General features: G+C 37.7%; 1 protein-coding gene across 1 annotated transcript; it reads left to right on the top strand.

The window, feature by feature from the left end:
• Positions 1-27052, top strand: WDR41 (WD repeat domain 41). The gene is made up of 13 exons (XM_079330204.1): positions 1-111; positions 4082-4197; positions 6805-6853; positions 8606-8737; positions 9108-9170; positions 9621-9732; positions 11085-11147; positions 12834-12944; positions 14187-14371; positions 17235-17356; positions 18296-18384; positions 21835-21968; positions 23829-27052. The coding sequence occupies exons 1-13, from the start codon at positions 61-63 to the stop codon at positions 23979-23981; spliced, it is 1380 nt and encodes a 459-aa protein (XP_079186330.1). The 5' UTR covers positions 1-60; the 3' UTR covers positions 23982-27052.
• The last annotated feature ends 116 nt before the right edge of the window (positions 27053-27168 follow it).

Raw genomic sequence — 27168 nt, 5'->3', positions numbered from 1 at the left:
GCTGCCCCCAGCGCAGCCGCCGCAGCAGGGCCGCTCCGGTCCGGCCCGGTCCCGCTCCCCATGCTGCGCTGGCTGATCGGCGGCGGCCGGGAGCCGCAGGGTTTGGCTGAGGTGAGTCGGCTCTCTGCGGAGCCCACGGCTTGGGGCGAGGGGTGCCGAGCGGTCGGGGTGCGCTGGGCCGCGGCCTTTCCCGCTGGGTGGTCTAGGCCCCGGCATGGGCCGTGCTCCGGGCCGGGTCTCGGCCTGGGAGGGTTCGGGCTGGTAGAACGTATTACGGGCATCCTCGAAGAGAAACAGGGGAGGTGGGAGAGCACAGAGGGAACCTCGAGGACTGTGTCCAGGTCTGGCACTTCAGTTCAGGGAGGACATTGAGATGCTGGAGCGTGCCGAGAGAAGGGCAACGGAGATTTGGACCACAGGACCTCTTCGGAGTAGCTGAGGGATCTCGGGTGGTTTTGTCTTGGGAAAGAGCAGGCTTTGGGGAGGTTCTGTCACTTTTTTCAGCTGCCTGAAAGGAGGGTGTAGTCCTGGGGCTTGGTCTCTTCTCCCAGGCAGCCAGTGATGGGACGAGGACACAGTCTCAAGCTGCGCCAGGGGAGATTCAGGCTGAGCCTCAGAAATAATTTCTTCACAGAAATAGACATAAGATACTGGAATGGAATGCTCAGGGAGGTAGAGGAATCACCATCCTTTGAGGTGTTTAAAGACTGGATGTGTCACTCAGTGCCGTGCTCTAGTTGACAGGGTGGTGTTTGTCTTAGATTGGGCTCTATCTCAGACATCTTTCCCAATCTAATTAATTCTGTGAACAGCAGAACGAACAAGCTAAGCTCTTGCTCTGGAGTTATGGTGAATTTACATGAATTCTTGCAAGTCCTGCCTTCAGGACTCTGAAATCTATAAAGTAAGTTATAAGCAGTAAGTTGTTTTTTATGTGTCACAGTAGTTTGTAGTAGTTTTCCAGCATTTCTTCTTAGTCCCTCATCTACGAAATATGCTTTGTTATGGAGTGCACTATACACTGACATTCTTGCTGCTACTCAGATTTAGAGTCATACTGCTGAATTGGAGGGAGACATTAGTGGAATTTTCATATCTCTAAGAGTCTGCTGAAGAGCTCAGCGTGAATTTTAACAATAGTTGATTTAAAGTATTGCTGTGCTCCATACACTTAGAGCTTTTTTAATCTAGACAGTATGAGGAAATAATTATTTTCAGCTGCTGTTCATGAGCAAGTCATGCCAATATCATAGTTGACTTCAAAGATCACTACTTAATTTGAGTCTGCACCAGGCTGGAATGACAATGTGTGGGAATACTTCTCATGTTTGTCATCAGTCAAAATGCCAGTTGGATTGCAGTCATATTTGCAGGTTTGTGTGATACAATGCAGTTTTCTAAGGTGCCCTAGAAAACTGCCTTGTTATGTATCCCTCTCCAAAGTTTAGACTCTGGCTTTGGTGTATATACTGTGATTTAATAAAGCATGAGCGTGAATCAAGGTGTGGCCTGCTTCTTCCATTCTACCATTCATGCCTTGGTTAAATCCAATCCAGAGGACTTTTGTTCTCATTGTTTTGTTCTCACAGCATTGTGGAATGACAATTTTGCTTCTCAGTGGAAAATCTGAAGAACAAGTATTGCTGAGGGTTAGTCCCAAGACTTTCCCCCCCACTGCCACTGCATCATATAATATTGTTTCATCTGATAATCTTTGTCAGCATTAGTTCTTAACAGGCAAGAAAGCCCACAGCAGTGTGTGGGCTGTGGGCTTACAGTGTTTGTTTCCTGTGCTGTGACTTCAGACAGATATGTTAGAGTGGCATTGCACTGGGTGAATAGAGGAAGTCTCTGGCAAAGCTGTCCTAAGTTTGTGAAATGGAAGTTTCTCCTTACCCATTTCCTTTTTTTATTTTATTTTATTTTTTTTTTTAACTGTGGAATTGGAAGTAATTTAGACTTAAGGTCCTGAGTATCTTCAGCTGATGGCCAGGTATCTTAGACAGGGTGGCTCTGGTAGTGGGAGCACTTAAGTGCAGGAGCATCATGCATGCTGCATGCTCCATGGACCAGTACTCCTGTGTACTCTTATATCCGTGTTTTTCATTAATTGCTTTTGAAAATTCCAGTTTTTAAATGCTTCACATCATGTGGGTTATAGGAAGTTTTGAGGTTGAGATGAATATTTTGGTTTGTTTTTTTTTTCTGATTACTGTAGTGTTCCTTACAGGTCATGCATAAAAATATGCATATTGGGAATAGATTATATTAACATCAGCATCCAGCTTTTACCTCCAAAAACTTGTTGTTGCTACAGGTGAGGCCAGTTAGAGGTTTATATAAAAAAATAGATTTCTTTGGAGAAAGAATGCTCATGTAACCCAACGCTTGGATAAATATTAATAAATTAATGAATATTAATGATCTGAAGAGAGTATAACTTGTGTGACATTTCTGTTTCTGGGGAAAAAGATGGTTTTTTTCTCATCTGTGAGTACCTTGTCAGCACTGTACCTTTAAGTATTCACAGGCACTATTAGAATTAAGCTTAGACATGTTGTTCAAAACAAATAGAACCATCTTGAATTGAATATGAAGTGGCATCAGACTGTAGAATTGGGCAGTTAATGACACAAATTCTGAGTTTTTCAGAATGGTTTTTAGATTGTTTTCTGAATGAATGTTTTTTGAGTGCAGTATTGCTAATATACTGAGATTTCCTTAGGATTTTTAGCTCTTTTTTTTAAGGAATGTTTTGATTAGCTTTTGATGGATAAACTCCAGGTATCTTAATTTGTTGTTACAGCAGGCAGATTCTACTTGCATTATTTTAAGGGGGAGCTGCTATTCTCATGTGATTGCATAAAATAAGGAACAGTTGGTTCATGAAATGCTTCAGGTAGCACAAAACCAAGATAAAATCACAAGAGCTTAATTTTGAAATTAAGAACTCTGAATTTTTAAAATAACCTTTCTTCCCATGCATATTTGTTAATTAGGTCATTCTTAGTTTCTGAAGAAAATTATCATTATACCAATATCAAAGTAATAGAAAATAATTTATTAACCCTGCAAGAAAAAGTTCATGTTTCTGAACATAACATGTTTGTCTTTCATGTGGTTACCTGTTGTGTGCTGGATGTTGTACTGTGCTCTGTAGTTGCTGTTTTTGCAATGTACATTCTGTTGAAGTTCTCAAAGAAAGGACAGTCTTGGAAATAGCATGATGATGACTGTTGTGTAAAATAAATCTAGAGAGAAGAGAGTGTTTTCACTGAGGAACTACTGAGTTATTTAGATGTTTTTTTAAAAAATGTCTGACAACAAGCTATTCCAGAATATTTAAGACCTTAATTACAAAAAGGTTGTCTTGAAATAAAATGATGATTGAGATTGGCAGAACTATTCTGCCTTGAAAATGCAGTTCTATGCAGTATTTTATTGACCCTGCCTGGCGATCAGCTTGCTCCAAGTGATTGATTGTTCTTTTAATTAATAGTCTAGTTGGGGGTAATTGCAGATGCTGTTCTATAAAATGATTAATCATTCTCTATGTTTTTTAAAGTGGTTTGCTTTGGTATTTTGAGAATAGAGTACCAGTGGGTGATTTATCTATTATGGAACAGAACAGCATTTGTTCTTATTTGTTTTAAATATGTTGTCTTTATATAGGATTTAAAAAATTGAACAGTTGATGAAAGATATGAGAGGTTCACAGCCATTTTGTTAGAGGTATAATTTAATGAAAAACAGAATGTATGGTGAATTGAGTCATGAAGCTGGCTTCACATGACAGCTTATAACTGAGCTAGGTTTTTGTCTCACTGTATCAGCGTTCCAATCGGTACAAAATGTTTTTGTTGAACAGAAAATGCTATGGCATAGTTTAAAATGCTGTAGAAAGCTATTATTACATGAAATAACAGAAAATTGTATTTTATAATGATTTTCATTAAGGCAAAATGGTATTTCAGAAACTTCACATGTGAGTCTGCATGTAGATTGTTAGACATTACAAAGACCTGATGAAGATAATTATGGTAGTACAAAATAAATTTACTTCTTTTTATATGAATTTTAGAAATCTTTTGTACAGACAATTGGTGAAGAGCAAATACAGAATCCTTACACGGAGCTCCTTGTGTTGAAAGGCCATCAAGATATCGTGCGATTTCTAGTACAAATAGATGACTGCAGGTATGAAATGCCATTTCAGATTGTTTCACCATGTCCTTGGCAATCTGTTTGTAAAAATGTAACATTTTCATCCAGTCTATTTACTTTTGAGGGGTGAGGGCAGGAAAAGGTGGTATTAAGGCATGAGATGAATACTCCCTTTTCTTCCTATGTTACTGTATCTTTTGGCTTCTCTTGTAAGTCATTCTTTAATGAGGAAATAGTGGTGATAATTTTATGTTTCTCAGTACAGATTCATTAGTTTGTAAGAAATGCTTCTAGCTAATTCAGCTTTGCAGTCTGTTCCTCGTCTGAGTGTTGCCTTCTGTACAGGCATAGATTGTCACAGGACAGTATGCAGTACTGACTGCTGCTGCTCTGACAGAATGAGTATATTCTATGTCTCTGAATTGAGGATAGTTGTTGTTTTATCTTCTGGTTCTGTGAAAGAATGTGATAGACTCCTACAGGTGTGCTGTAGCATTTGGACATGACATCTTCAGTTGGTTTTCCTTTCTTTCTGAACTACTGTTGCACTTTGCTTTGCTGCTATACTTCTAAACTCCCTTGAGCTTTGCTTAATGCAATTTTAGTTTTTCAAGTTTTAAAATTTTTAGCTACTTTATTCAGAATGACTGCTTATCAAAGTCACCATGTGTATAACCTCTGCATTATGTGTATCTTTCAGTTTCATCTGGTTCATCTTATACTTCTTTGAAACCTGATAATTCCTTTGTTTCTCTCCTTCAGGTTTCAGCTCTATGCACCTTTCTGTGTATTTCCTGAGTGTCTCTATCTGTAACTTCTGGAGACTTGAGTTATCTATCTCTCATAGAGTTATCTAAAAACTGGAAAACTGGTTAAGAAGATGAAGCAATTGTGTTTACCTTTGTCACTTAGGAAGTGTGACACTTTGACACTTTGGAAGTGAGAGAATGTATTATGATAGTTGTACATTACAACCTAGTTTCTGTTCTAGTTTTCTCTAAATTAGACTCACATGTTCTTTAACAATTCTACAAAAGAAGAAATAATTTCTGCATTTAAAGTAAGATTGTGAAGGTGTTTTGTGAAGGAAGGTTCTTTCTTTCCCCATGCACATCAATTGGATGAGACCATGATAGTGGTCTCTTCCAGTTCAGAAATGTCCACAGAATCTTTTTTTCTAATATTACGTATATCTCAATATATACATAAAAAAAGTCACTGAAGACTCAGTGGAGGATTTTTAGCTTGCCAGTTTTTTATTTTTAATGTCATAAATATATATATGTCAGGAGAGTTACATGCCTTATCATGGGATTTATTTTTCTGTGTAGTAGTCCACCAGAAGATTCATATTACAGTGGAAGAATCTTGTGTGGTTTCTTCAGTCCTTTTTTTCCCCATACAAGTTATTAAAATAACCATTTATCAAAGTATGTTTTTTTTCTCAAATGTATATGAATATTTGTAATTCATCTTTGCAGAAACAACACAGTATTCTTAGCTTCCACATGCTGTATTATACAAAGAAGTCTTACCATTTTGGGCTTTGTTATTTGCTGGCAGGCAAATTACTAAAGCTAAAATTATGATAATCATTGTAAAACGAGAGCCTTAGTGGCAGTGTTTAAGATAGGTTATGAAATAGCATATAGATAACGAGTAAATTGTATAGTTGGTTAGTATTCTAAGAGTTTGAGGAGTTTAATAGAGTGGTTTCAGTTGTTACTGGACAATAATGATGAATTTTTATTTATCAGGAATATGGTATTTTCTATATTACTAAACACATGATACTATTTTTCACTTGATTCTTTTCAGTAAGATTAGTATTGTTACTCAGCTTTTGAAATGTTTTTATTTAGTTTCTGTACCTATTCCATTGTGTGCTTTTTGTCAACTGTTGTAAGCCAAGTTTCACGCTTCAGGTCTTTAGATAATATCATCTTAGTGAGAATTTTACAGAAGGATTTTCTTGTTTTCTCAGAGGCTCAGCTAAAACCAGTGAGTGGAAAATTTTCTCAGATTGGTTTTTGAAGATACTAGATAAATCCTCTATGAATGTAACAGAAAGCTGGCTGAGGTTTTTTTTTGTTTGTTTTTTTTTTCTTCTTTGCTCTTGTACTTTTGAACATGAAATAAGTCTCATATTGATTTGAAGATCACTAAAGAAGGTTAAGCCTCAGCAAGAGTCTTCCAAAAACTAGACTGAGAAAAAATTGCAAGTAATACTCCAGCATTTGACACATTAAATTAAGCAGAGTTCATAACACATCTTAAGAACAGATTGTTTTTGTTGATCATTTGACCATTTCTTGCTCCTTCAGGAAACAGACAAGGTTATAGATGATGGTGATCATGTCTGGAAAAGACTGAGGTGACCCATGAGGACATTCTGTTTATAACACTATTGAAATTTTTAAGTTTTGTTCTTATATTAAGTGTATGTTGATAGTCACCTATTTAAATATACTATTTCAGTTTAGAAACTGTGATTAGGATTTACAAATACATGCTTATTCTTTAAAGACAGAATCTGATGTATCTTATAAGCATTTTTACTTCTTTTTACTGCTTTTCCATTATATTATGTTATAATGAAGTTTTCAGTTTGTTATGGTTGTTTGTTTTATTTTTTTCCAGGTTTGCATCTGCAGGAGATGATGGAATCATATTTCTGTGGAATGCTCAGGTTGGCTGTCTTTCTTAGGGGTGGCTTATGTGCTGTGGAGAGGGTAGGAGTTGTAGTGAAGAGGTGGAAATGTCTAGGAGCAAACAAGCAGAATAAATAAGCATTACTGCAGTTACTGTTTGTAAATGTGGAGGGAATCTGTTAAATTGTAATTAAATTTACAGAGTAGAGTAGAGTTAGGAGAGTAGAAGTTGGGTGAACCCAAGGGAGTGGTAAGTTTTGAAAGTTAGAGTGTTTTGGGATGACATAGTGATTTTAGAGAAATGATGGCGTTAAAAGCAGAAGTGTGTATGAAATTGTGGCTTTAATTACTCTTTGAATGTGTGTTTTGTGTTTGCTATAAATTCTGAAGTGCTGACTACATGATATGAAACCTGCCAGGATTTTTATATACATTCATGATTTAAATACATTTCAATCACTCTGTAAAGAGTACCTGTTTAGTATGACTGATTAATGGAGAGCTATTACAAAATTGTATTGAGAAAATACTCAAGTCAGTAGAAATTAAAGATTTCATGCTGTGCAGAAGCAGGCCTTTAATTGTTTCATGTGATAGAAATCTTACAACTTCTGAAAACCCTACTAAGACATTCGTTTTATCATACAAATAGTGCTTTGTAAGTGTGACACCTGCTGTTTTGCTCTTCTATTCTGTTTCTCCATACATTGAGAAAAACCATAGAGAACGAATGAGCATTAGACCTGGGTTAAGGAAGTCCTAGTGTATGAGTTACATTGTTTAATAATGAGTTTGAAGGGGAGACATGCTGTATGCAGGTCTACAGTGTGTGAAACGTTCAGTTGAGGAAGAAAAAATCCCTTTTCTTTTAAATCTTCTGAAAAATTTATGTGGCATTTATAATGGTGTAATTTTGAAAATTACAGAAGGAGAGACTAAACTTTTGAGCAGTTTCTGTTAGTGCTTTGCTGGTTTTGAAAGTCTTTTATAATTTTATAATTTGGAAAAATAAAGGGATTTGAGTATTAAAACCTATGTGTGTGAATATATATGCAAACTCATTTGGATATCCAGCTTTATAGCTGAGTTCCATTTTCTACTTCTGTAGGACTTTTGTCATGTTTGTTAAAGCAAATCTTTGTACTTCTAATTTAAAACATTAATCCACATCTGTCAAGAGGTTTGCAGTTAAAATTACCCTGTATTTTAGCTGCATGTTTAAAATGCTAGTTTGCTTCCATGTGTTTTTTGTAGGGTTTTGCCATGTAACTAAAATGTTAATAGAAGCAGCCAAAGTTGTCTAAACAACCAGCTTGAATTTATAGATAATGTGCATACTAAATAAATCTGGCAGGAGGTTGACTATAAATATAGGTCAATTTTCCAAAGTTAAAATTTGAAAAGCACCACATTTTCACGTAAGGGTTTGTCAACAAATCTGGATTGCTGTAGTATTTAAGAAAGGCGAATAGCCAGTATTTGCCTTAAAATTAAATGAGTTTAATACAGAATTTTGTTCTTAAGGGCTTTTAGAGATTTTTTATTCAGAGATTAATTTGCATTATGTACTACTTCTTTAAACTTACTCAAAGTATGCTAATTTAATTTAAGATCTTGAACATCACTGAATGTAGGAAGTAGCAAATCCTTAAATTAATTTAGGAAGGGAGATTTTAGACTCATAGAAATTCTTGCTTTAAAAAGTCATTTAATACCTATATGATGATGATATGTGCTACAATAGGCACTTTCCTATTTTAACCTTAGTTTTCCATGTTTTTGTTTTTCAGACTGGAGAAAAACTTTATGAACTTCATGGGCACACACACAAAATTACAGCTATAGCACCATTTTCTTCATCAGATGTTACTGAGGAAAAAACTGATTTGATTATAACAGCATCAGCTGATAGAACTGTTATTGTATCCTTTGTTCTGGAGAGATTTTAAAATTCTATGGGCTTTTTGTGGTTATTGCTTTTAAAGATAACACTGTCACAAGTTGCAGCCTATCTCAAAACAGAATGGCTGCCAATACCCACTAGGTGTAATTGGATTACACAGGGGTTTCACTAGTTGTTGTTCACATGTAGATACAATCCTTGCCACAAAAATGAATCCATAACTGGCCTTTATGAATATATTATTGAGGCCAAATATTGAAAAGACTGTCAGAGTTTAGGAGACTGAGTCTCTCCATACCTCTTTCCTAGTCTGTCATTTAGTTATGAACACAGCATTTACATTTATGATTCATAGAAACCCTTTCATTTTCCTTAATGAATAAAGACAGATTTGGGACTGCGCTAGTGGCAGACAGGTTCAGAAAGTGTCATGTTTCCATTCTACTGTAAAGGTACTGAGGAGGCCCTATGCATGTCTGCTGTTTTGTTTTATACCTTAAACTATTATGTCTGGCTCATGGGTCATGTGGGCAGGCATGTTAGAATGAATGGCCTGCTTTATTTATGAGAATGAGTGCCTGAGAAGTGGGCACAATTCTTAATTTGTTTTTGAAACTCTTAGTACCTCAGTTTTCTTTTTGAAAGGATGTAGAGCAAAGGTAATGCTGTGACTTGGTTTTATTACTGTGTTGGAAAAGGCAACCTAGAGCATTTGAAGTTTTTTGGACTGTTGATTAAAAATTCAACATAATAGTGTATATTTAAATATGTGTTATTCAGAGACCTTGATACTGTATTTCACAGTACTTACAGATTTATGTAACTAAAGCTTATGATCATTTCACTGAGAAATTCCCTGAAGAACTTTTGTAGGAGACATATATCTAATTTTTGTTCTGCAGTGTTTGACAGTTCTTCAAAGACTGAATGTATGGTTGTCTGGAGGGAGTGATCTATGTGTTTGGAACCGAAATTTAGATCTCTTGTGTAAGACCAGTCATCTTACTGATGCAGGTAAAAGTGGAAATGACTCATTATAGCTGTTAAAGTGCAAGTAAAATGGATCTGTATAATGATGCAAAACCAACTTGGCAAATTAATTTTAATTCTAATGATAACATTACGTATTAGAACCACTCTTTATTTTTTTAAATGTCACATTTAATAGTTTTCGAACTAAGACCACTTTTAATGTTCTGTGCTTGTGAATTTTAGAATATCTCAGACCTCACTAACTGTACATTATCTTGGACTACAAGGCTGGAGCTCAGATGCTGATTTATGTTTTCGCTGTAGCGTGTACCAGATCCTTTGACTGGCTTTTTGTGTGTTTGAGTGGGAATTTTATTACTTTTCTAAGTGAAGATTTATAATAGTAGAGCAATAAAAATTACTTTTTATTGTTAAGAATTTTTATTGTAGAAAATACATGTTTTGATAAGAGTATAATAATCAGTAATCAATGTCAATAACGCTTTTCTATTAATAAACTTCTATATTATCTGTCCATGTGAAGAAAATTGTTGCATGTTATTGGTGTACTTTACCAAGCTGTACTTAACTTTGGATGTGAATCACATTCAAAGGTGGAACCAATATTGGCCTTATTTTTGTCATAGACTAGAGTAGTGGTAGGCAAAGCCTTCTGAATCCTTGAGGTTATTAATACTTCTTTTGGTTCAGTATGGAGTATCGTGCTAAATACCAGTTGGACTGTGGTGCTTAGCATGAAGTGCTATTGAAACTTTGGTACAAGGAGTCAATGGAATGTGTGGCATGGGCCATCTCTTCTGTCCTAGTCTCTGACTTCCTTTGTGGGGAAAGAGATTGCTTATTCCTTGGGGAATTTTCCTCTGATGGTGCTTTGGCACAGGGTGTGGAAATTCTGTGCAGGATGAAGACAGATGAACAGCAAGCTGGATATTTTATTATATGCTTTATTCTTCATCTTGCTCTGCACATTATTATAGAATTCTCCATACTTGAGGTAGTATCAATATCTGATAATTTTGGTACTGTCTCTAGAGTGGCAGCAATTGTCATGGTGTTTTTAGTACTGTCCAGCATTAGGACATAAATACCTTTCTTGTATTTAAAATAAAAAGATCATTTGCTTCCAGCTTCACCACAAGTTTGATGTTCAGAATTCTGTTTGATTCAGGACCAAAACTCCTGACCCTACCTCAAATTGAGATAATCTGTTCATTTCTGATGCCATTTAACTTTCTCTTCAGGCAATTACTTCTCTTCTGATAAGTGGAAAGAAGGTTGTTAAGAACTTTATTAAAAAGGAATTAGTAGTTTGTTGTGTTTTCTTGTGATCAATTAATATCCTTTTCTCCCTTTTCCCCCTTTTTTTTTCAAAGGCATCAGTGCTTTGGTTGAATTGCCCAAAAATTGTGTTGCAGCAGCAGTTGGCAAAGAGCTAAGTGAGTATCTTGCATTTTCCAGTGTTCATGCTCCTCCATGACAGCTGCTTATCAGAGATATGCATGAAGAGCACTCTGCTGGAATTGTGTAGAAAAGTGAATGGTATTAGGGTGTGATCAGCAGCACTTTTTCTTCTGCCATTGATGAAGAAGAGACAGTTTTACTCAGGAATTTTGTAGAGATATGCATGACATGCAAAACAAAACTTTTCTGTATTTAGAATCATAGAAACTAAGCTTGGAAAAGACCTCCAAGATCATTGAGTCTAAGCTTTAGCCAATCGCTACTATGCCAATTAGACCATAAAATTAAGTACTACGTCCAGTCATTTCTTGAACACCTTCAGGGATGCTGACTCCTCCACATCCCTGCACAACCCATTCCAATGCCTAACTACCATTTCAGTGAAGAAATTCTTCCTGATGTCCAACCCGAACCTTCTCTTGAACAGCATGCAGCCGCTTCCTTTTCCTCTGTGACTTTGTGGCCTGTGAGAAGAGGCCAGTGCCCACTTGGCCACAGTCTCCTCTCAGGTAGTTGTAGGAAAGATAGGGTCTCCCTCTACTCCATGTTAAACAACCCAAGCTCTCTTCTCCTAAGACTGGTGCTCCAGACCCTTTGCCATCTCTGCTGGTGTTCTCTGGACACACTCCAGCACCTCAGTATCTTGCTTGTCATGAGGAACTGAGCACAGAACTTGAGATGTAGCCTCTTGAGTTGTGACCTCAAGTGGCAATTGTGGGCCTCACGAGTATGTACTACAAGGGGCAATCACTGCCCTGGTCTTGGCCACCTTGGCACACCGTGGTTCATGGTGGTAAAGCAGTCTTATTTAAACCTGCACTCTCTGGGCCAGATTCCCTGGTTGTCCTCTATGCACTATGTGATCACACTAAAGATAATTTGCTCCATAACTTTACCTGGCACTGGTTAGGCTGACAGGCCTGTAGTTTCCTCAGTGCTTCCTACAACCAGTCATGTAGATGGGCATCATATTGGCCAGCTTCTATTTGACTGGGACCTCCCTGGTTTACGAGGACTGATGATCAAAGACAGAGGTTGGCCTGGTGAGCTCCTCTGTCATCTCCCTCAGTGTTGGTGCCACCTGTACAAATCTGATTGTGGCAATTGACTTTTGTTCTTCTGGAGAAGGTCTGGAACTGCTTACCTGAGCTGTCAGATACTCAGATTCTCTAGAGCCTCCTTGTCCCAGGATCCGAAGTATGAGTTATTGATGATCTCTTACTATCCAAAGCTATAATGAGTAGCTTTTCTAGTACCCTTGAAACAGAAAAGAAATTCCAAGACTGTGTAAAATAAGGTCTTAATTTCTGGCAATACTGATTGCCTTACTAGAAGAGATTGCATTGTGTTTGAATATTAATGTTTCAGATAGAGTCCTCAAGAAACATGTTTCACATTTAGTAAGTTATCCATGAAGATGTCTAATATTTCAGAGTTACTAGGCTGAAGTGTTTTATCCTATATTTGCTGTGGTTAAGAGGCCTTAGTGGTAACACTGAAATAACTGCTTCCAGTTTTTTGAAGTTATGCTGATTGTAAATGGCTATTATATGGTATCACTTACAACATTTAATTTGTGTCTGAAAGATGTTTTATTTAGGCATAGCTACGTCTTATTCCAAGTTAAAAAGTTTATTTAGACAATTTTTCTATCTTTGAAGTAATTTTTAGGTTGAGTGCTACTAACAATGGGTCTGAAGGTTGGAATATTGTTGAAGTAAAGCGCCTTGTTGACCATCAGGATAACATTTCATCATTAGTCAGTGTCAATGGTAAGAATAATTTTATAATGTTACTGGTTTTGTTACTTAAGAGTGGGATATTTTACCTATGGAGTTTTTATTTGAACTGAAGTTTTAACTGGAGTGAAACTTATTATCTAGTGAATGTACCTTTTGGTTTAGCTGCAAAGGTAGTGATATGACAAAATATGATTCCTTTGTTTATTAACAATGAGATGAAACCAGGCAAGTAGTAATGTAGAAGAGTCAATGTCATTGATGGAAATGGAACTCTTGGTCTTTCTGTTCAGAAAGTTAAAAATGCTACTATTTTTGTCTTGTTCCTTCTTATTCTTAAAATGGGATATGCAATGCCACATTCCTTGCAGAGTGTTCAGATGTGAGCCTTAATATAGATCCACTATACAGAGGATGTGGAAATTGATACAATCTATGCTGCTCATTAGGGTAATACTGAACTAATACTGAAATTGTCTACTCTGCTGCAAGTATCAGCCTCTTATTCTCTTTTCTTCCCTGTCTTTTTCCTTATGGAGCACCCTCACAGACCAGAAAAAGGGGATAGAGTGTGTGTATTTATCTTTGGGTTTATCTGTGTCTGGCTGGTTGGCACAAAGGGGCTGTGTTACAGAGGTAACAAGAGGCTGGAAAAAAGAAAACTTGGATTCTGTAGTGCATGTTTCTGAGCCTAACTGTTGCCATTATTTTCTCCTTTTTAATTATGAAAGGCAAACAGTGTTTGGCCTAAAAAAACAAGATGCTACCTGCATTAAATACTGTTGCAGAAGTTCATTTCCACGTGTGGTAAACAAATTCATGAGCAGCTATTTCAATATTGCCATTAACTGATTCATGTAATTTGTGATCAGTATTTCCGTTTATGGCAAAGACATACTTTGTTGTGTCTGGGGGATATCTGTACACCTGCTTCTCCAAGGAAGACAATGGCTTTGTATGTAGAAATGAAGTTCAAATATTCATACAGACTTCTGGTGGTGTTCCTTGCCTTTGCAACTCTGTACTGTGTACTGTGGCCAGTGAATGTTCTCCTTCCTAATTTCCAGTTATACAAAAGAGATGATCTGAGCTATACTAGGTAATTAGATGAGTATTTACTCAGAGAGGTTTTTGTCCAGTCACTTATGTCCAGTCAGCACATTCTGCATAGACACACATAAATGGGCTGTCTTCCCTTTCTACAGTTGTAACTTTGTGTGAAATACATTTTTTTAATATCATGTGATTTCTATGTGTTGTTTTTTTCCCCTTCAGATTTGACTTTTGTGACAGGCTCTCACGTAGGTGAGTTAATAGTTTGGGATGCTCTTGACTGGACAAAGCAGGCATCTGAGTGCAACTTCTGGGACTCTTCTGTGCATCCAGATGTACAGCCAGAAATAAAGTTATCCCAAAGCCCACATGAAACTTCAGTTCAACACTTAGCATCTGACAAGGAGGTAAAAAGCTTCAGAGTAAATTACTTTAAGTAAGCTATTATGATCTTACCACAGAAGATCAAGTGGTTTCTGTTTTCAGTTTCCTTATTTTAATGTGAGAGGCTTCTTTTAAATGTGCACAGCTACTTTATGTAGTCAACAGTTTTATATAAAATATTGGCTGTTGACCTGTATGAAGGGTTTAATAATTAATTGTTGATGGTGTGGAAACTGGCATAATGGACTGTCACAACAGCATTTCTTTTTGACCAACAAAGATTTATTACTTGTTTACAATACCACTAAAGAAAATAAATATGAATGTGTGTTCGATGGCATGCATCTTTCATATTCCAGCTTCTGGAAATACAATTTTCCCAATAATGCACCTGTTTGAGCAGTAATAGCTGAGGTTACTATGAGAATACTATGGGGTACTATTTAAGAGCAGGCATATGTCTATCCTCAATACTAAATCAATACTGCTCTTTCTGTTCAGGTGGACTATACAGAATTGTGTATTCAAATATGTTTCCAAGATCATGTCTACTATAGTCGTGCTTTAGAGATAAATTCTTGGTCAGAATACTCAGTTAGAGCTCAGTTGTTGTACAACAAACACTAAAAACTCAGGCTGATATTTAGTTTTGTGAAATGTTACCAACTGTTACTGGTAAAATAAAAGATCTTTCATTGAGGGTGCAGTGGGATTTTGTTTGGGGCATGTAGGTCAGTTATTGAGGATGAGTAAGAAGGACATTGTTGGAAATGGATTCAGATATATAAGCTGTGGAAAATATAAAATCTAAATGTAAAATAAAAGTTGTGGAAAAGCCTTATTATAGGGTAAGAATGAAATAGTCACCTGATGTATTTGTGTCTTTATGAATAGAACTTTCCTAAAACCCCCGGAGAGAGAAATGTTGTGGGATGTGGGGGGGTAAAAAAGATACTGTTTTCTTTAAAGGTTTTCAGTTGTTCTGTTGTCAGTGCTTATTTCTACAATGAGTTAAAAGTGAATTTTGTTTAGGATAAGTTCTGTAATTTGACTTTAAAATGCTTTCATTCCATGCTTGAAAGCTACATATGATGTGCTTTAAGGGAGTAGAAAAGAATTTAGGGAAGGTCAGAAGTTGTCAAAACATTCAGTGTGGAATCTGGGGGTGCTGAAAGCTTTCTTCTGTTCATGGAACTGAACTGAATAAATTGCTTTAGTTTTTTTTTTTTCCATTGTGAGAGTTTTGAATCCTGGAAGGAAAACATTGTTCTAGTGTTACATACCCAAATAGAAGGTGCTTTTAAGGTAGTGCTGTCTTGTAAAGTTCTACTTGAAAGATGGTGCAGAAATGTATTTGTATAATGAATTATTTTGTTACTTGCTACCTCAAAGCAGAACGCTGTTCTTAATTTTAAAAAAATATGGTGTAAAATACCAGACTATATAAAATACCAGACCTATCTAGACTTGATAGATAGGTAGTTGAAGAAGTTACACTTGTCTATTTTGGCATGGAGCTTGTAGGCTTGATTCAGAAACAAATGAGATGTTAAAGGTTTTCAGAACTAGGAAAAAGTTGTAAGTAGTGCATCCGCTGTCCTGATATGTGTGTTTAGATTGCCTGTTAATAGAAGTGTACAATTTATGCTTCATATGTTTTATTTTCTTGGATTTTGAGATGACCAGGATTTTGCCAGGGCGTGTGATAATAGAGTGTTCCATGAAGAGCATCTTTTGCAAAGCTGTAAGACTGTATGACTCAAGGTGCAAGAATTATGTGGAACGCCACTGAATTTGAACTTCATGCAAAACTAGGATAATAGGCCTAGTGGTTTGTTTTTTTGTTTTGATTTGGTAATGGTGCTATCAGAAATCTGGTTAGTTTCAGTGCTCCCACAACAGATACACATAAGGGAAGAAAAAGAATAAAAACCTGGACAAAGAGTTTAGAACAATGTCAAAACTGTTGAATAAATATAGGAAATTTTAGTCAAAGACCCTAGGTTACAAATTGTACAAAGACCCTAGGTTACAAAGTGTTGACAGGCATGTAGTGTGAATTGTATATGAGATGTTAATGTTTGGGTTGTGCAAATGGAAGCAGGCTGTTCAGGGAAATGTTCCAGCACACTGTCATCTAAACAAGGCATGTTCAAAACTATAAATATATGCTGAATGGAAACATTTTGTACTTCTCTGGTACTGAATATTAGTCATGTGTATATACACAGGATTGTACACTTATCTTCTCTAAGTTCATCACAAGTCATGAAGTGGTCCAAGTCCAAAGATTTGTAAGCTGTTTCTAGTGTCTTAGGCTCATGGTGGTTATGAGATGGAATGTCTGCACTCTTCTGAAGAAGGGCATTGAACACAAAATGCAGTGTTGTGTAATACTTTACTCTGAGAAAATTGAGAAAATTCCTTTTCAGTATTCAGTAGGGTCCAAATGCTTGAGCAAGGCATCTTTATCCATTTCTATTTTCAGTTAAATTTAAAAAAAAAAGTCAAGAATGCTGAACAGTTTCTGTATTCTCAGTCTTTCTTGATAAAACAAGAGTTTTTTCAAAGCACAGGACATTATTTCACTGTAAGAATGCAAGCATTTAATTACAGAAGTGTGTTGATTTGTTGATATCCTTAGTTTCTGCTTAGACTGAGCTACAGGATAAAAATACAGACATTAAATTACTGCTTAAAGTATAGGATTATATCCCACATTTACTTTTTAAAAATCCATCTATTTTTATAACTTACTAATTGGGATAAAGCAGTAACATGAGGACGGAAACAAGCTTGGCTGTAGTATCTCTGGAAATCCATTATATGCAAGGTGATCCTTCAGTATCTATTTCTGTAAGTTGTTCTATTGAATTTTCTTTCCAGTGTGTGTTTGCTGCTGTTGGGAAAGGCATATACGTATATAATCTTCAAATGAAGCGTGTGATTGCCTGCCAGAGAACTGCTCACGACTCCTCTGTGCTGCACATTGAGAAGCTTTCAAACAGGTACAAAACATAGTACATTTTGTTACTGCAATAAAGAAAAGCAAAACTTGGGAGGGTGACTAGAGACAGACTGCAAAGCTACACTGGATATCTGGAGTTTGGGCTGCTTTTATTAGGTAAAACTTGTTGATCAGATTTTGGAAAATTTGTCATTGTAATTCAGTGGGAAAACCTATATTCCAGTATGACTGGTACACAGGCTGAAAATACCTCAGCTATTTGCAAAATCAGATTTGATGAAACACTTTTTTATGTGTTGTGAAAATACACCTTAATGCTGTTTTACTTCTAGAAAGCAAAGGCATATAGCATAGTCAGAATGTATTTTTTACTAAATATTTTATAACACTTGAAATGTTTTAACAGAAATTAATAACCTGCAGTTTTCATTTGTTGGTTCAGGATTTTTAGCTGGAACTTGTTTTGACAGCCAACTTAGACAAGCTGCTGCATATATATGTATATGCTAATAGTGTTAGATCTCATTGTATTTGTATTCAATGGGACAAAGTTTGCCAGAAAATAAAAACTGAGGCCTTGCTAAGTTCTTCTAAATATGTCGTGAAACAGAGTAACTTTCCTTTCATTATTTTTCAGTAACAAAAGTAGGCTTTTGCTTAATGCAAGTAAGCTTACAGATACCAGTTAGTGGAGCTGTGTTCGCGGTTTAGTTGTGTTTCGGTTTGCATAGTGGTATGCTTTTAATATGGGGTTGAAAAGGTTTATTTTTTTCCACTTATTCTACATGTCTATTATAGTTTGTTCTGCTACTAATGGATTTTGTTTTCTGTGGAACCCTTGCACATCCTGCTATATTTAAGAGTTCTAGTAAACTTGGGTGGAGCCTGAGGCACTTACTGTGTCTTTCATAGAAGCATCACAAGGTGATTTGCACAGGTAAGTATCCATGCTAGTGTTGCTTATCAACTGTTTTTGCAGACAGCTGATTTCCTGTTCAGAAGATGGCAGTGTGCGCATTTGGGAACTCAGAGAAAAGCAGCAGCTGCCAGCTGAACCGGTTCCGACAGGTTTGCTAGTAGTGGGGAGTGAAAGGAATATTTAAAAATGCAATATTCACCATACACAAATGCTGTCAGGCATTAAGGGATGCTTAAGAGATGCTTTCAGGCTTTGTAAAGATAGATAATGTCTGGTGTTTAACCAACTGATTACAGGTATGGGAGGGAAATTAAGAGAGCGTGGGTGTGCTAGTCAAGATGGGATGGTAGAAGGTCCAGCTGAAGTAACTCTGTGCTGTAAAGCTGGTTGGTTAAAAGAAAATGACCTGACAAACCTCGATCCTTTCCTCTTTGTACCAAACACTACTGTATTCTATACCATGCAAGAGTAAATAGTTGCAGGACCTTGTTTTGAAAGCTTGCAGATAAGCAGCTAGCACCAAAGAAAGTGGTTCCTCTTTGAACTTGCAATGATATTGGGACTTAGTTTGAAGTTGTATCCAAACTCACATACTATTTCTGGGCACGGCAGTCCTCAGTGCTAGTTGATAGTGTTACAGGAAGCATTTTCCCCAAGTGAAAACATTCACAGAATCACAAAATGGTTACGTTTGGAAGGTATTACAGTGGGTCTTGTGGTCCAGCCTTCCTGCTCAAACAGAGTGGTTGTGGAGCTCATGGCACAGGATTGTGTCCAGATGGTTCTAGAATATTCCCTATCAGGGAGACTCCATAACCTCTGGGCAGCCTGTTCCGGTGTTCAGTCACTCACACAGTAAAGAAGTCCTTTGTCCTGTTCAGGTAGAACTTCTTGTGCATCACTGTCTGCCTGATTGTTGTCTCTTGTCCTGCTTCTCAGCACCTCTGAGAAGAGCCTGAGAAGAGCTATTGTCTAGATATCTCTCCTCAGATACTGATGGACATTGAGGAGATCCTCTCTCAAGGCTGATCAGGCCCCGTTTCCTCAGCCTATCCAGATGCTCCAGTCTTCTCATCAGTTTTCATCCTTCTGCTTGGCCTGCTTGCTTGTCCTGAGGAGCCCAGAACTGGACTCAGCAATCCTTAGGAAACCTCACTAGGGCTGAGTCAGGGTTGGGATCACCTTCCATCACCTGCTGGCAATGGTTTTCCTAATGTCCCCCAGGATCCCATTGGATTTCTTGGCCACCAGGACACACTGCTGGCTCATGGGCAGGTTGTTGTCCAGCAGGAGCCCCAGGCCCTTCTCTGCAGAGCTGCTCCCCAGCAGGTCAGCCCCAGGCTGTGCTGGTGCCTGGGGCTGTTCCTCCCCAGCTGCAGGACCCTGCTCTTGCCTTTGCTGAGTATCACAGTGTTCTTTGTTCATCTCTCCAACCTGCCAAGGTCCTTCTGAAGGGATGCACAGCACTCTGGGGTGTTGGCCATTCCTCTCAATTTTGTGTTCTCAGTGAATTTGCTGAGGAGGCACATTCTACCTTTTACAAGTCAAGGATGAACAAGTTAAGCAGTTCTGGGCCTAGTATTGTACCTTGGCAGGGACACCACCAGTGACGGACTCCAACTGTGACACTGATTTTGACCCTCTGGGATCAGAGGCAGTTCTCAGTCCACATCACTGTCCAATCATTCAGTCCACATCTATGAGGATGTTGTGAAAAATCCCTGCAGATATCAAGTAGACAATATGCACTACTTCCACTCATCCATGCAAGTAGTTGTTTCACTGTAGGAGGCAATTAGGTTCGTCAAACGTGACTTACTTTATTGAACCCATTCTGCCTATTCTTCCTCACCTTCTTGTCATCCATGTGTATAGAGATGGTCTCTAGAATGAGGTGCTGTGTCACTTTCCCAGGGATTGAGGTGAGGCTGACTGGTAGTTTCCTAGGTCCTCTTTCTTGCCCCTTTTGAAGACCAGGGTGACATTTGCTTTCTTCCAGTCCCCAGCACCTCTCCTTATCTGCATGATCTTTCAAAGATCATCATGAGTGGCCTTGCAATGGTTCCACCAGCTCTCTGAGCACTTGTGAATGCATCCACTCAGGGCTTATGGTTTTGTGAATGTCAGGTTTGCCTTGGTGGCTTTCTCTTTACCCTGGTCTCCTGGGTCAGAGAATACAGGGGATTATCTTGTCATTGAAGAGTGAAGCAAAATACAGTATTACCTGACTTCTCTGCATTCTTGTCTACCAGGGTCCCTCTCTCCCATTTAGTAACATGCCCACATTATCCTTAGTTTTCCTTTTGTTACTGATAGATTCTTCTTGTTACCTTTGACATCCTTGGCCAGTTTTAATTCCACTGGGGTCTTGGCCTTCACTGTCTCATATTTACTTACTCTGGCAGCCTGTCTGTTCATTTCAAATGGCCTGACCTTGCTTTCATCTCCTCTGTATTTCGTGCTTACGCTTGAGTAATGGCAGTTCCTTTGTAGTACTTGTTACTTTTTGACTAAGCTCCCTGCACACTGGCAGTTGTGGTCTTTGGCACGTGCTTTGAACAACATAATTAGTGTCAAGCACTGGGAACAGCAGCAGGTTGCAACTCTTCTGTAGGAATGTTTTTATTCAAGGTGTGAATAATTTTCTTGATATGTCTTGTCTACCTAGCTGTTCATATCTTGGTAACTTCTGAAAATATATTTTTGCTGCCTGGGTTGATTTAGGAATGTTCTGTCTTCAGCATTGGTGGTGACTGGCTGATCTACACAGTGACAAGTGATATTTGGTTTCACATTAGAAATTTGTAACTTCTATGAATCAAGATGTTTGGAAGAAATGAAACATATGGAGATATTGCTGTTGATTTGCAGTATTTTTTACTAGGGATCCCCTAAGAAGTTGTTCATCTCACCAGTTATCTCCCATGCATCAGGGCCATGGTTTTGCACAATTCCAGTTTTACGTGCCGATAGAGCTGAGGGAAGGATTGGGAAATCTGAAGTGCTCTGTGAACAGAGCCCAGCCTTCTTACTTGTGTCAGTACTATTACACGGTTCTAGGGGCTGTGACTGTGTACTTATGTGCAATCTAAACAGAACATGTGGGGTACTGTCTTTACACTGCACGTTGTCTCATGGTTTTAGAACTGGAGGAAGGAGGCAATGAGCCAGCACTTAGATGCTGTAGTGCAGAACATACAGGGGAGATAGTGGTGCCTCAATTTTGTGCTCTTCACACAAGTAACAATTTAGGATGGCAGAGCAAAGATAAATACCACTTGTCCTGCATCTACCTTTGCTGTTCAGTTCATTCTTTTAGGAAGACTATGTATTTGTTCCTAAATCTGTGTATTGTCTCATCCAGGTGTGTAATTCAGCATGTTTTCTAAGTTACATTAAGTAGGACATATAGCTATGTTTCCTTCTTCCCTCAAGATGAATAATCCAGATACTGAAGGGTTGCACAGTACAAAGCTTCTGTCTTTTTGCCATAGAAATGTTCTGCTTTTAGATGTGGCTTTTGTAGTTCTCCCTTATCTAGAAAAATGAATTGTATTTGTGATTTTTGCCAAAAATTAGATTTTTTTTTTTCCTCCTAGGGTTTTTCAACATGTGGGGATTTGGAAGGGCAAACAAGCAGGCAAACCAAGCTGCTAAGAAGATGCAGGAGAATACACCTGTATATTTCTTGGAGCTGGTTGGTGATTTGATTGGTCATTCATCAGCTGTGCAGGTAGGTCAGCTTTTGTAATAATGAGAAGTGAATGTTAGTGAGTAACAAATTTGACAGCATTTCTTGAACTGTAACTTTTGACTGTCTGGATCTGGAGGCTACAAACACAATGTTTTGTGTGGTACCTTTAATGCAGTGTGAAAACAGTAAATACGTACTGACTTAATATTCTAATGACAGCTTGCTCACTGGCACCTGAGGACTGTGTTTGCACATACATACTGGAGATAATCTGACAGAGTCTTTGACATCATTTATAAGCTGCAGGCAGTACAGCTGGAAAGCATGTACATGACCCAGATTTCATCTTAAATTCACAATCTAAACAAGGGCTTCTACAAAAAAACCAAAACACACTGAGTAATTTTTTAGCACTCAGTGCTGTGAGCACTGAGGAGGTCTTCTAACTTAAGCAGTACTACCAGTATTATTTAGGATTCTGTCTGCCTAAGACAGGCATTTTCTCTCCACACTTTTCTGTGACTACCTATTGGAGTAACAAAGTACTTTGTTACAGTAGACTTCTACATACATTCTTGGCAGGAGCAGGATGAAAGCTGTAAGGGGATGGTGGGGTTCTGGAGTAGCTTTGCTTACAAGCATTCATGAGACAGACTGCATTTCAGAACTGCTGCTGCCAAAACCTGAAAGCTTTTTTTTAATAGCTGAGGTGAACTTTTCTACCAAAGGGATTTCTGCAAGGCTCTCTGTCCTTTTCTGCCATCTTTATTTTGAAAAACTGTTGGAGTGATCTTATTATCCCCTTGGAAGGTTGCTGTCAAAGAAGGAGGATATAGTGTCTAATTCAGCAAGAGACACAGAGAAGGTGAGAGGCATATGTTGGTCTTGGCTGAGATGCAGATCAAAGGTGTAATGAAAATGATGGTAGATACAGTTTCCTGCAGTGGTCTACATATGGAAAATTTTGTTTTTGTTTTTTTTTTTTTAACTCTGGGCTGATGGGAGCTGTTGAGGAAGAAAATGTTGAACAGTGATGAAATTTGATGGCCAAGATGTGGCCTTGGGAGACTATGTCTACTAGAGCCCTGTAGCTATTAAGTGACCGTTCCCAGGGCAAGTAGGCTTTGGGCTGAATGTTTCCCCAGACAGATCCCTTTAAGGGAAGAATCCCTGAACTGGAGAATTAGGGCATTGTGAGTATACCATAGAGACATCATTGGTTCCATTGGCTGTCATGTTGAACTGCAGTTAGTGGTTAATTTTAGGCAGTCCTGCGAAGATCTTGGAAGTCAGGGGTTAACTCATGGTTTGTCAGCTCCATTGGTCTTGCAAAATCCTTCCACTGGTGCTGTACTTCCCTCCAGTGTTGTGTTTCTTGCTTGTTTGACTTCCTCTGTGTGACTAGGCATGTGCTGATGTCTGTCGCAATTGTTCATTCTTTCATCTTTCCAGGCCTGCAGTAGTACCTTACTGTGTTGCAGGGAGGAGGGGGGACAGTGTACCCGGTGAACAGAACACTGTGGCTTCTGTACCCAAGAAACCAGATCAGAGTTCATGCAAGTCATTCACTCTTCTATTGCAGACTTGAAACAAGTTTCTTCAGGATTCTGTCCTTTAGCTTCCTTATCTCTAAGGCTTTATTGCTTTTTTTAGATAGAGATCTTCCAGTGTGAAGTGCCTGAAGAGTTTATTGTTGTGTAGCAACTTTAAAGAGTTGTTTTTGTGCACCAATTTTATGGCATCTCAGACATACAGAGAGTATGTCATTTTGTATTCCTGTCTATAAGCAGAAGCATTTCACATAACGTGTATTTGTTTAGTCCAGCTATACACTAAATAAATTAAGCAAGTTGACCATCTCATGCAAGCATCATGGTAATAATAGTTGTTTCATTGCAGATGTTCCTGTACTTTGGTGAACTGGGATTGGCTACATGCTCTGCTGACCACCTCATTATTTTGTGGAAGGATGGTGAACGAGAATCTAGCCTCCGCAGTTTAACACTATTTAAAAAATTGGCACAAAATGGTGACTTGCAGCTCAAACTTTAGATTGTTTGAATACAGGCTGCATATATGTAAACTGGATGTGTGTAAAATGTGAATGTAAAGGTACTGAGCTACTGGGAATCTGACTACTAGTAAAGCTTATGCTTAATGTCATGTTATATTGGAACTTCTCTTAGTTGTTACTCTTCTCAAAGCAGAATTTTGCATTTTCATATTCTCTGTCAGCAGAACTAATATTCTCTTGAAAGACTTAAGGTAATGATGACTCATGAAAAAGTTTCTAATATTCTGAATGTTTAAAATTATCATGGGTGAATATCAAAATTAAGAATTATGAAATATGTTGGATGGATCATAATTAAAAGAGTTGAGGGCATCCACAGTGCATGAAGAAGGCATGGGAAGAAATCTGCAGCTTCCTTCTTTATGTAATTTATTTCTAGAAGCTGGACTTTCCTCACTGATGCCTCAGATTTGTGTGTATACAGAAAGCCCCAAAAGAAAGCATTGTCAAATAGAAATTTTGCATTTAATGTTAATATCCTGCACCAATGGTAAGAAAAAGGAAAAATGGTAGGTAATGCCAGTTTGTCAGTTGGTAATTTTTGGCAAACTGAGGTGCATAGAAACTGTTTACTAGTAGTAGCTGCAGTTTTACTTGGATTGGCCTACATTACTGGACTTTATACACCACCATTACCAAGTCTAGCATGCAGTGTGGTTAGTTTAGCTTGGTCTTTCCATAGTGCATTCATCAAATTAATTTGTATCTAATAAAAAGCATTTGCCTTACCATGAATTTTCAGAATGTACAATACTTTCTTAAGCAGTAGGAGTTGATATGTTCAATAGTAGTGAAACTGTGTTTTGCCATATGAATACTAAAATCTCAGTTGAAGTCTGACTTTAGAGAAATCTGCACTAAGTTTGTAAGGTTAAGTAGTATTTCAGAGTTAAAAATAAGTGTCTAAGTACACAGGTACTAAGAGTCTGAGATAGCAGCAGCTAAACAGGAGTAGGGGAAGACACACAAACTAAAATGTAAAGCTCATACCACAGCAATAAAAACACAAAAGCAGAAGAGTAATCAACAGACAAACAAGCAAGTAATCCCCTCCTGACCCAACAACAACAACAACACACCGAAAAGTGAAGCAGAGTTAAATCTAGAACTGATACAAAGAAGGTGTGACAAAGGACAAGATAATGAGTGCTACATTACCACTTGAACAAAGAGCTAGGAAAAAGGGAAAGTTTGGGAACTTTGTGATCATCAAACTAGGTAGAAGAGGGTGCTTCTGTCCTCAGGTCTACTCAGAAGATATAGTACTTAAATGGTGTAGGAATAAGTCTTGGCAACTTCTCAGTGCTATCTCTTCTCTTTGAATCAATGAGAATTGTTTTCAGTACAGAAAACTTCATGGCTGTAATTCCAGTCTTCAGATACAGTGATTGCAAAAACAAAGGGATAAGCAGATTCCCGCAAGAGCAGAAACAAAAGGAGAAAGCTCCTAGCTTCCTAGAAGAAACCAAAGAGTCTTTTGGACTTGCTTTCCCCAGCAGCAGTGGGTATATGCCTTTCTCCCACCAGTCATAAGCCCATCTTTGCCTCTTGAATCTTATTATGAGATGATAATCTTCTCTGGAAAGCAGGGCAGAGGGGTAGTAAGATTTTGAGTTGTAATTTTGCCCTATCTTAGTCAAGTTTTACAGCTAATCTTACTTGAGTATAGAGCTCAAAATAACATATTTCAAAACCACAAAACAGGTGGAGGAATTGTTAAGTTACCCTCTCCTTTCAATTCAAGGGAGGTTAAATCACTGTTAAATCTTGAGCTCTGTGTTCTTTGCTAAGGCTGGCTATTCTGTTGACCCAGGTGGGAAAGGCATTTGGATTCCAGCTGAGGATAACATGCCTTTAGTTATATTGGTATTAAACTTGAGAGAGGTAAGCATGTTAAGTCTACATTGCTTCAGCTTGTCTTCATCAGCAGATGTTGCATTTCTGGCTTACCCAGGAGAAGCTGGGGAGATAAAATCTCTCTTTGAATAATTTTTCCTTGTTTTAATTGTAAAATAACTATTTGGTTGTATATAATGCTTATGTGTGCACATTGTTTTGACACCTTTGCAGTGAAAATTTATAAAACTTAGGTTTTTTCCTCTATTATCAGTTATAACTAGAAATAAGGAAGATCATATTTTTATTATCTTTTCTTACAGTATATGAACAACTATTTCCTTTTTATATGACTTTTAAGTGAATACCTGGTAGAAAACCTATTTAAGTGAACACTTGTAGTCACAAAACTTGCTATGCATTTTACAGGGGTGTAATTCAGCTTTAAATAGTCCTTCGTGCATATATAAATATTTATAATTTTCAAAAGTGCCATTGTTCTCAAGTAGACTGCATTGGCAGTTGATCTCACAAGGGTCTCTTCTTTTAAAGATGATTGACTTAAAAGTACTGAATTCTTTGTTTTACAAATGAACTTTGAGTGTAACAGAGAACATAGGTATATATACTACTGCTTTGTTAAATGTCACTTGCTGTTGGGAGATGCAGTGAGCAGAATTATGGTGACTAGATGAGACTTTTTACATCTAACTGAGTCCTAATTTTTTTCCACCTTACAGTAACACTGAATTCTGTATGTTCATGTCGTGGAAGCTAATATCTTTATCAGACCTTCTCTTAATACTTTTACAACTCTGAGGTGGCTGTTTTATATCTGTGCACTGATAACAGCATAGAATAAGCACCCATTAGTAAACTGGACTGGTCTAGGAGATCTGACACAACTGGCAGATGATGATTAATTTGTGCTGGTTTATTTTGCTTAAAGAGGACCTATATCCACACAATTTAATTTTTTTCTTAGTCTGACTCGGAAGAAGTAAGATCCTACAAAAAATACATTTAATTCTGAATTAATGCCTTGGCTTCAGTTCTGGTTCACAAGTAGAACTTTATTTTTTTTGCTGCCTTCCACTGTTGATATTTTGTTCTGTATGACAGAAGTGTGACAAAAATTATGAATTAAATGTTTTACATGGATGTGGTCTTACATTGTTGCTATATTTAACCAATTAAATTAACAAAGCTTAAATCTTAGGAAATTCTTTTCTCTAATGCAAACTGCAGTGAATATTCAGTTCAGAATAGTTAAGGTACAACCACCAAGAGCACAAGTTCTAAATAAAGAGATGGTAAATCCAAACAATA

This window comes from Erithacus rubecula (assembly GCF_903797595.1).
Source record: "Erithacus rubecula genome assembly, chromosome: Z".
Taxonomy (NCBI): domain Eukaryota; kingdom Metazoa; phylum Chordata; class Aves; order Passeriformes; family Muscicapidae; genus Erithacus; species Erithacus rubecula.
The sequence above is the reverse complement of the archived record's forward strand: the minus strand, read 5'-3'. Positions and strand labels throughout refer to the sequence as shown.

What these genes read in the sequence shown, in the direction of transcription:
- WDR41 (XM_079330204.1), top strand. Translation starts at nt 61, where the DNA reads ATGCTGCGCTGGCTGATCGGCGGCGGCCGGGAGCCGCAGGGTTTGGCT. An exon ending in ATCATTAGTCAGTGTCAATG is followed by an intron (nt 12,945 to 14,186) that starts GTAAGAATAATT and finishes TTTCCCCTTCAG; the next exon opens with ATTTGACTTTTGTGACAGGC. An exon ending in ATTGAGAAGCTTTCAAACAG is followed by an intron (nt 17,357 to 18,295) that starts GTACAAAACATA and finishes CTGTTTTTGCAG; the next exon opens with ACAGCTGATTTCCTGTTCAG.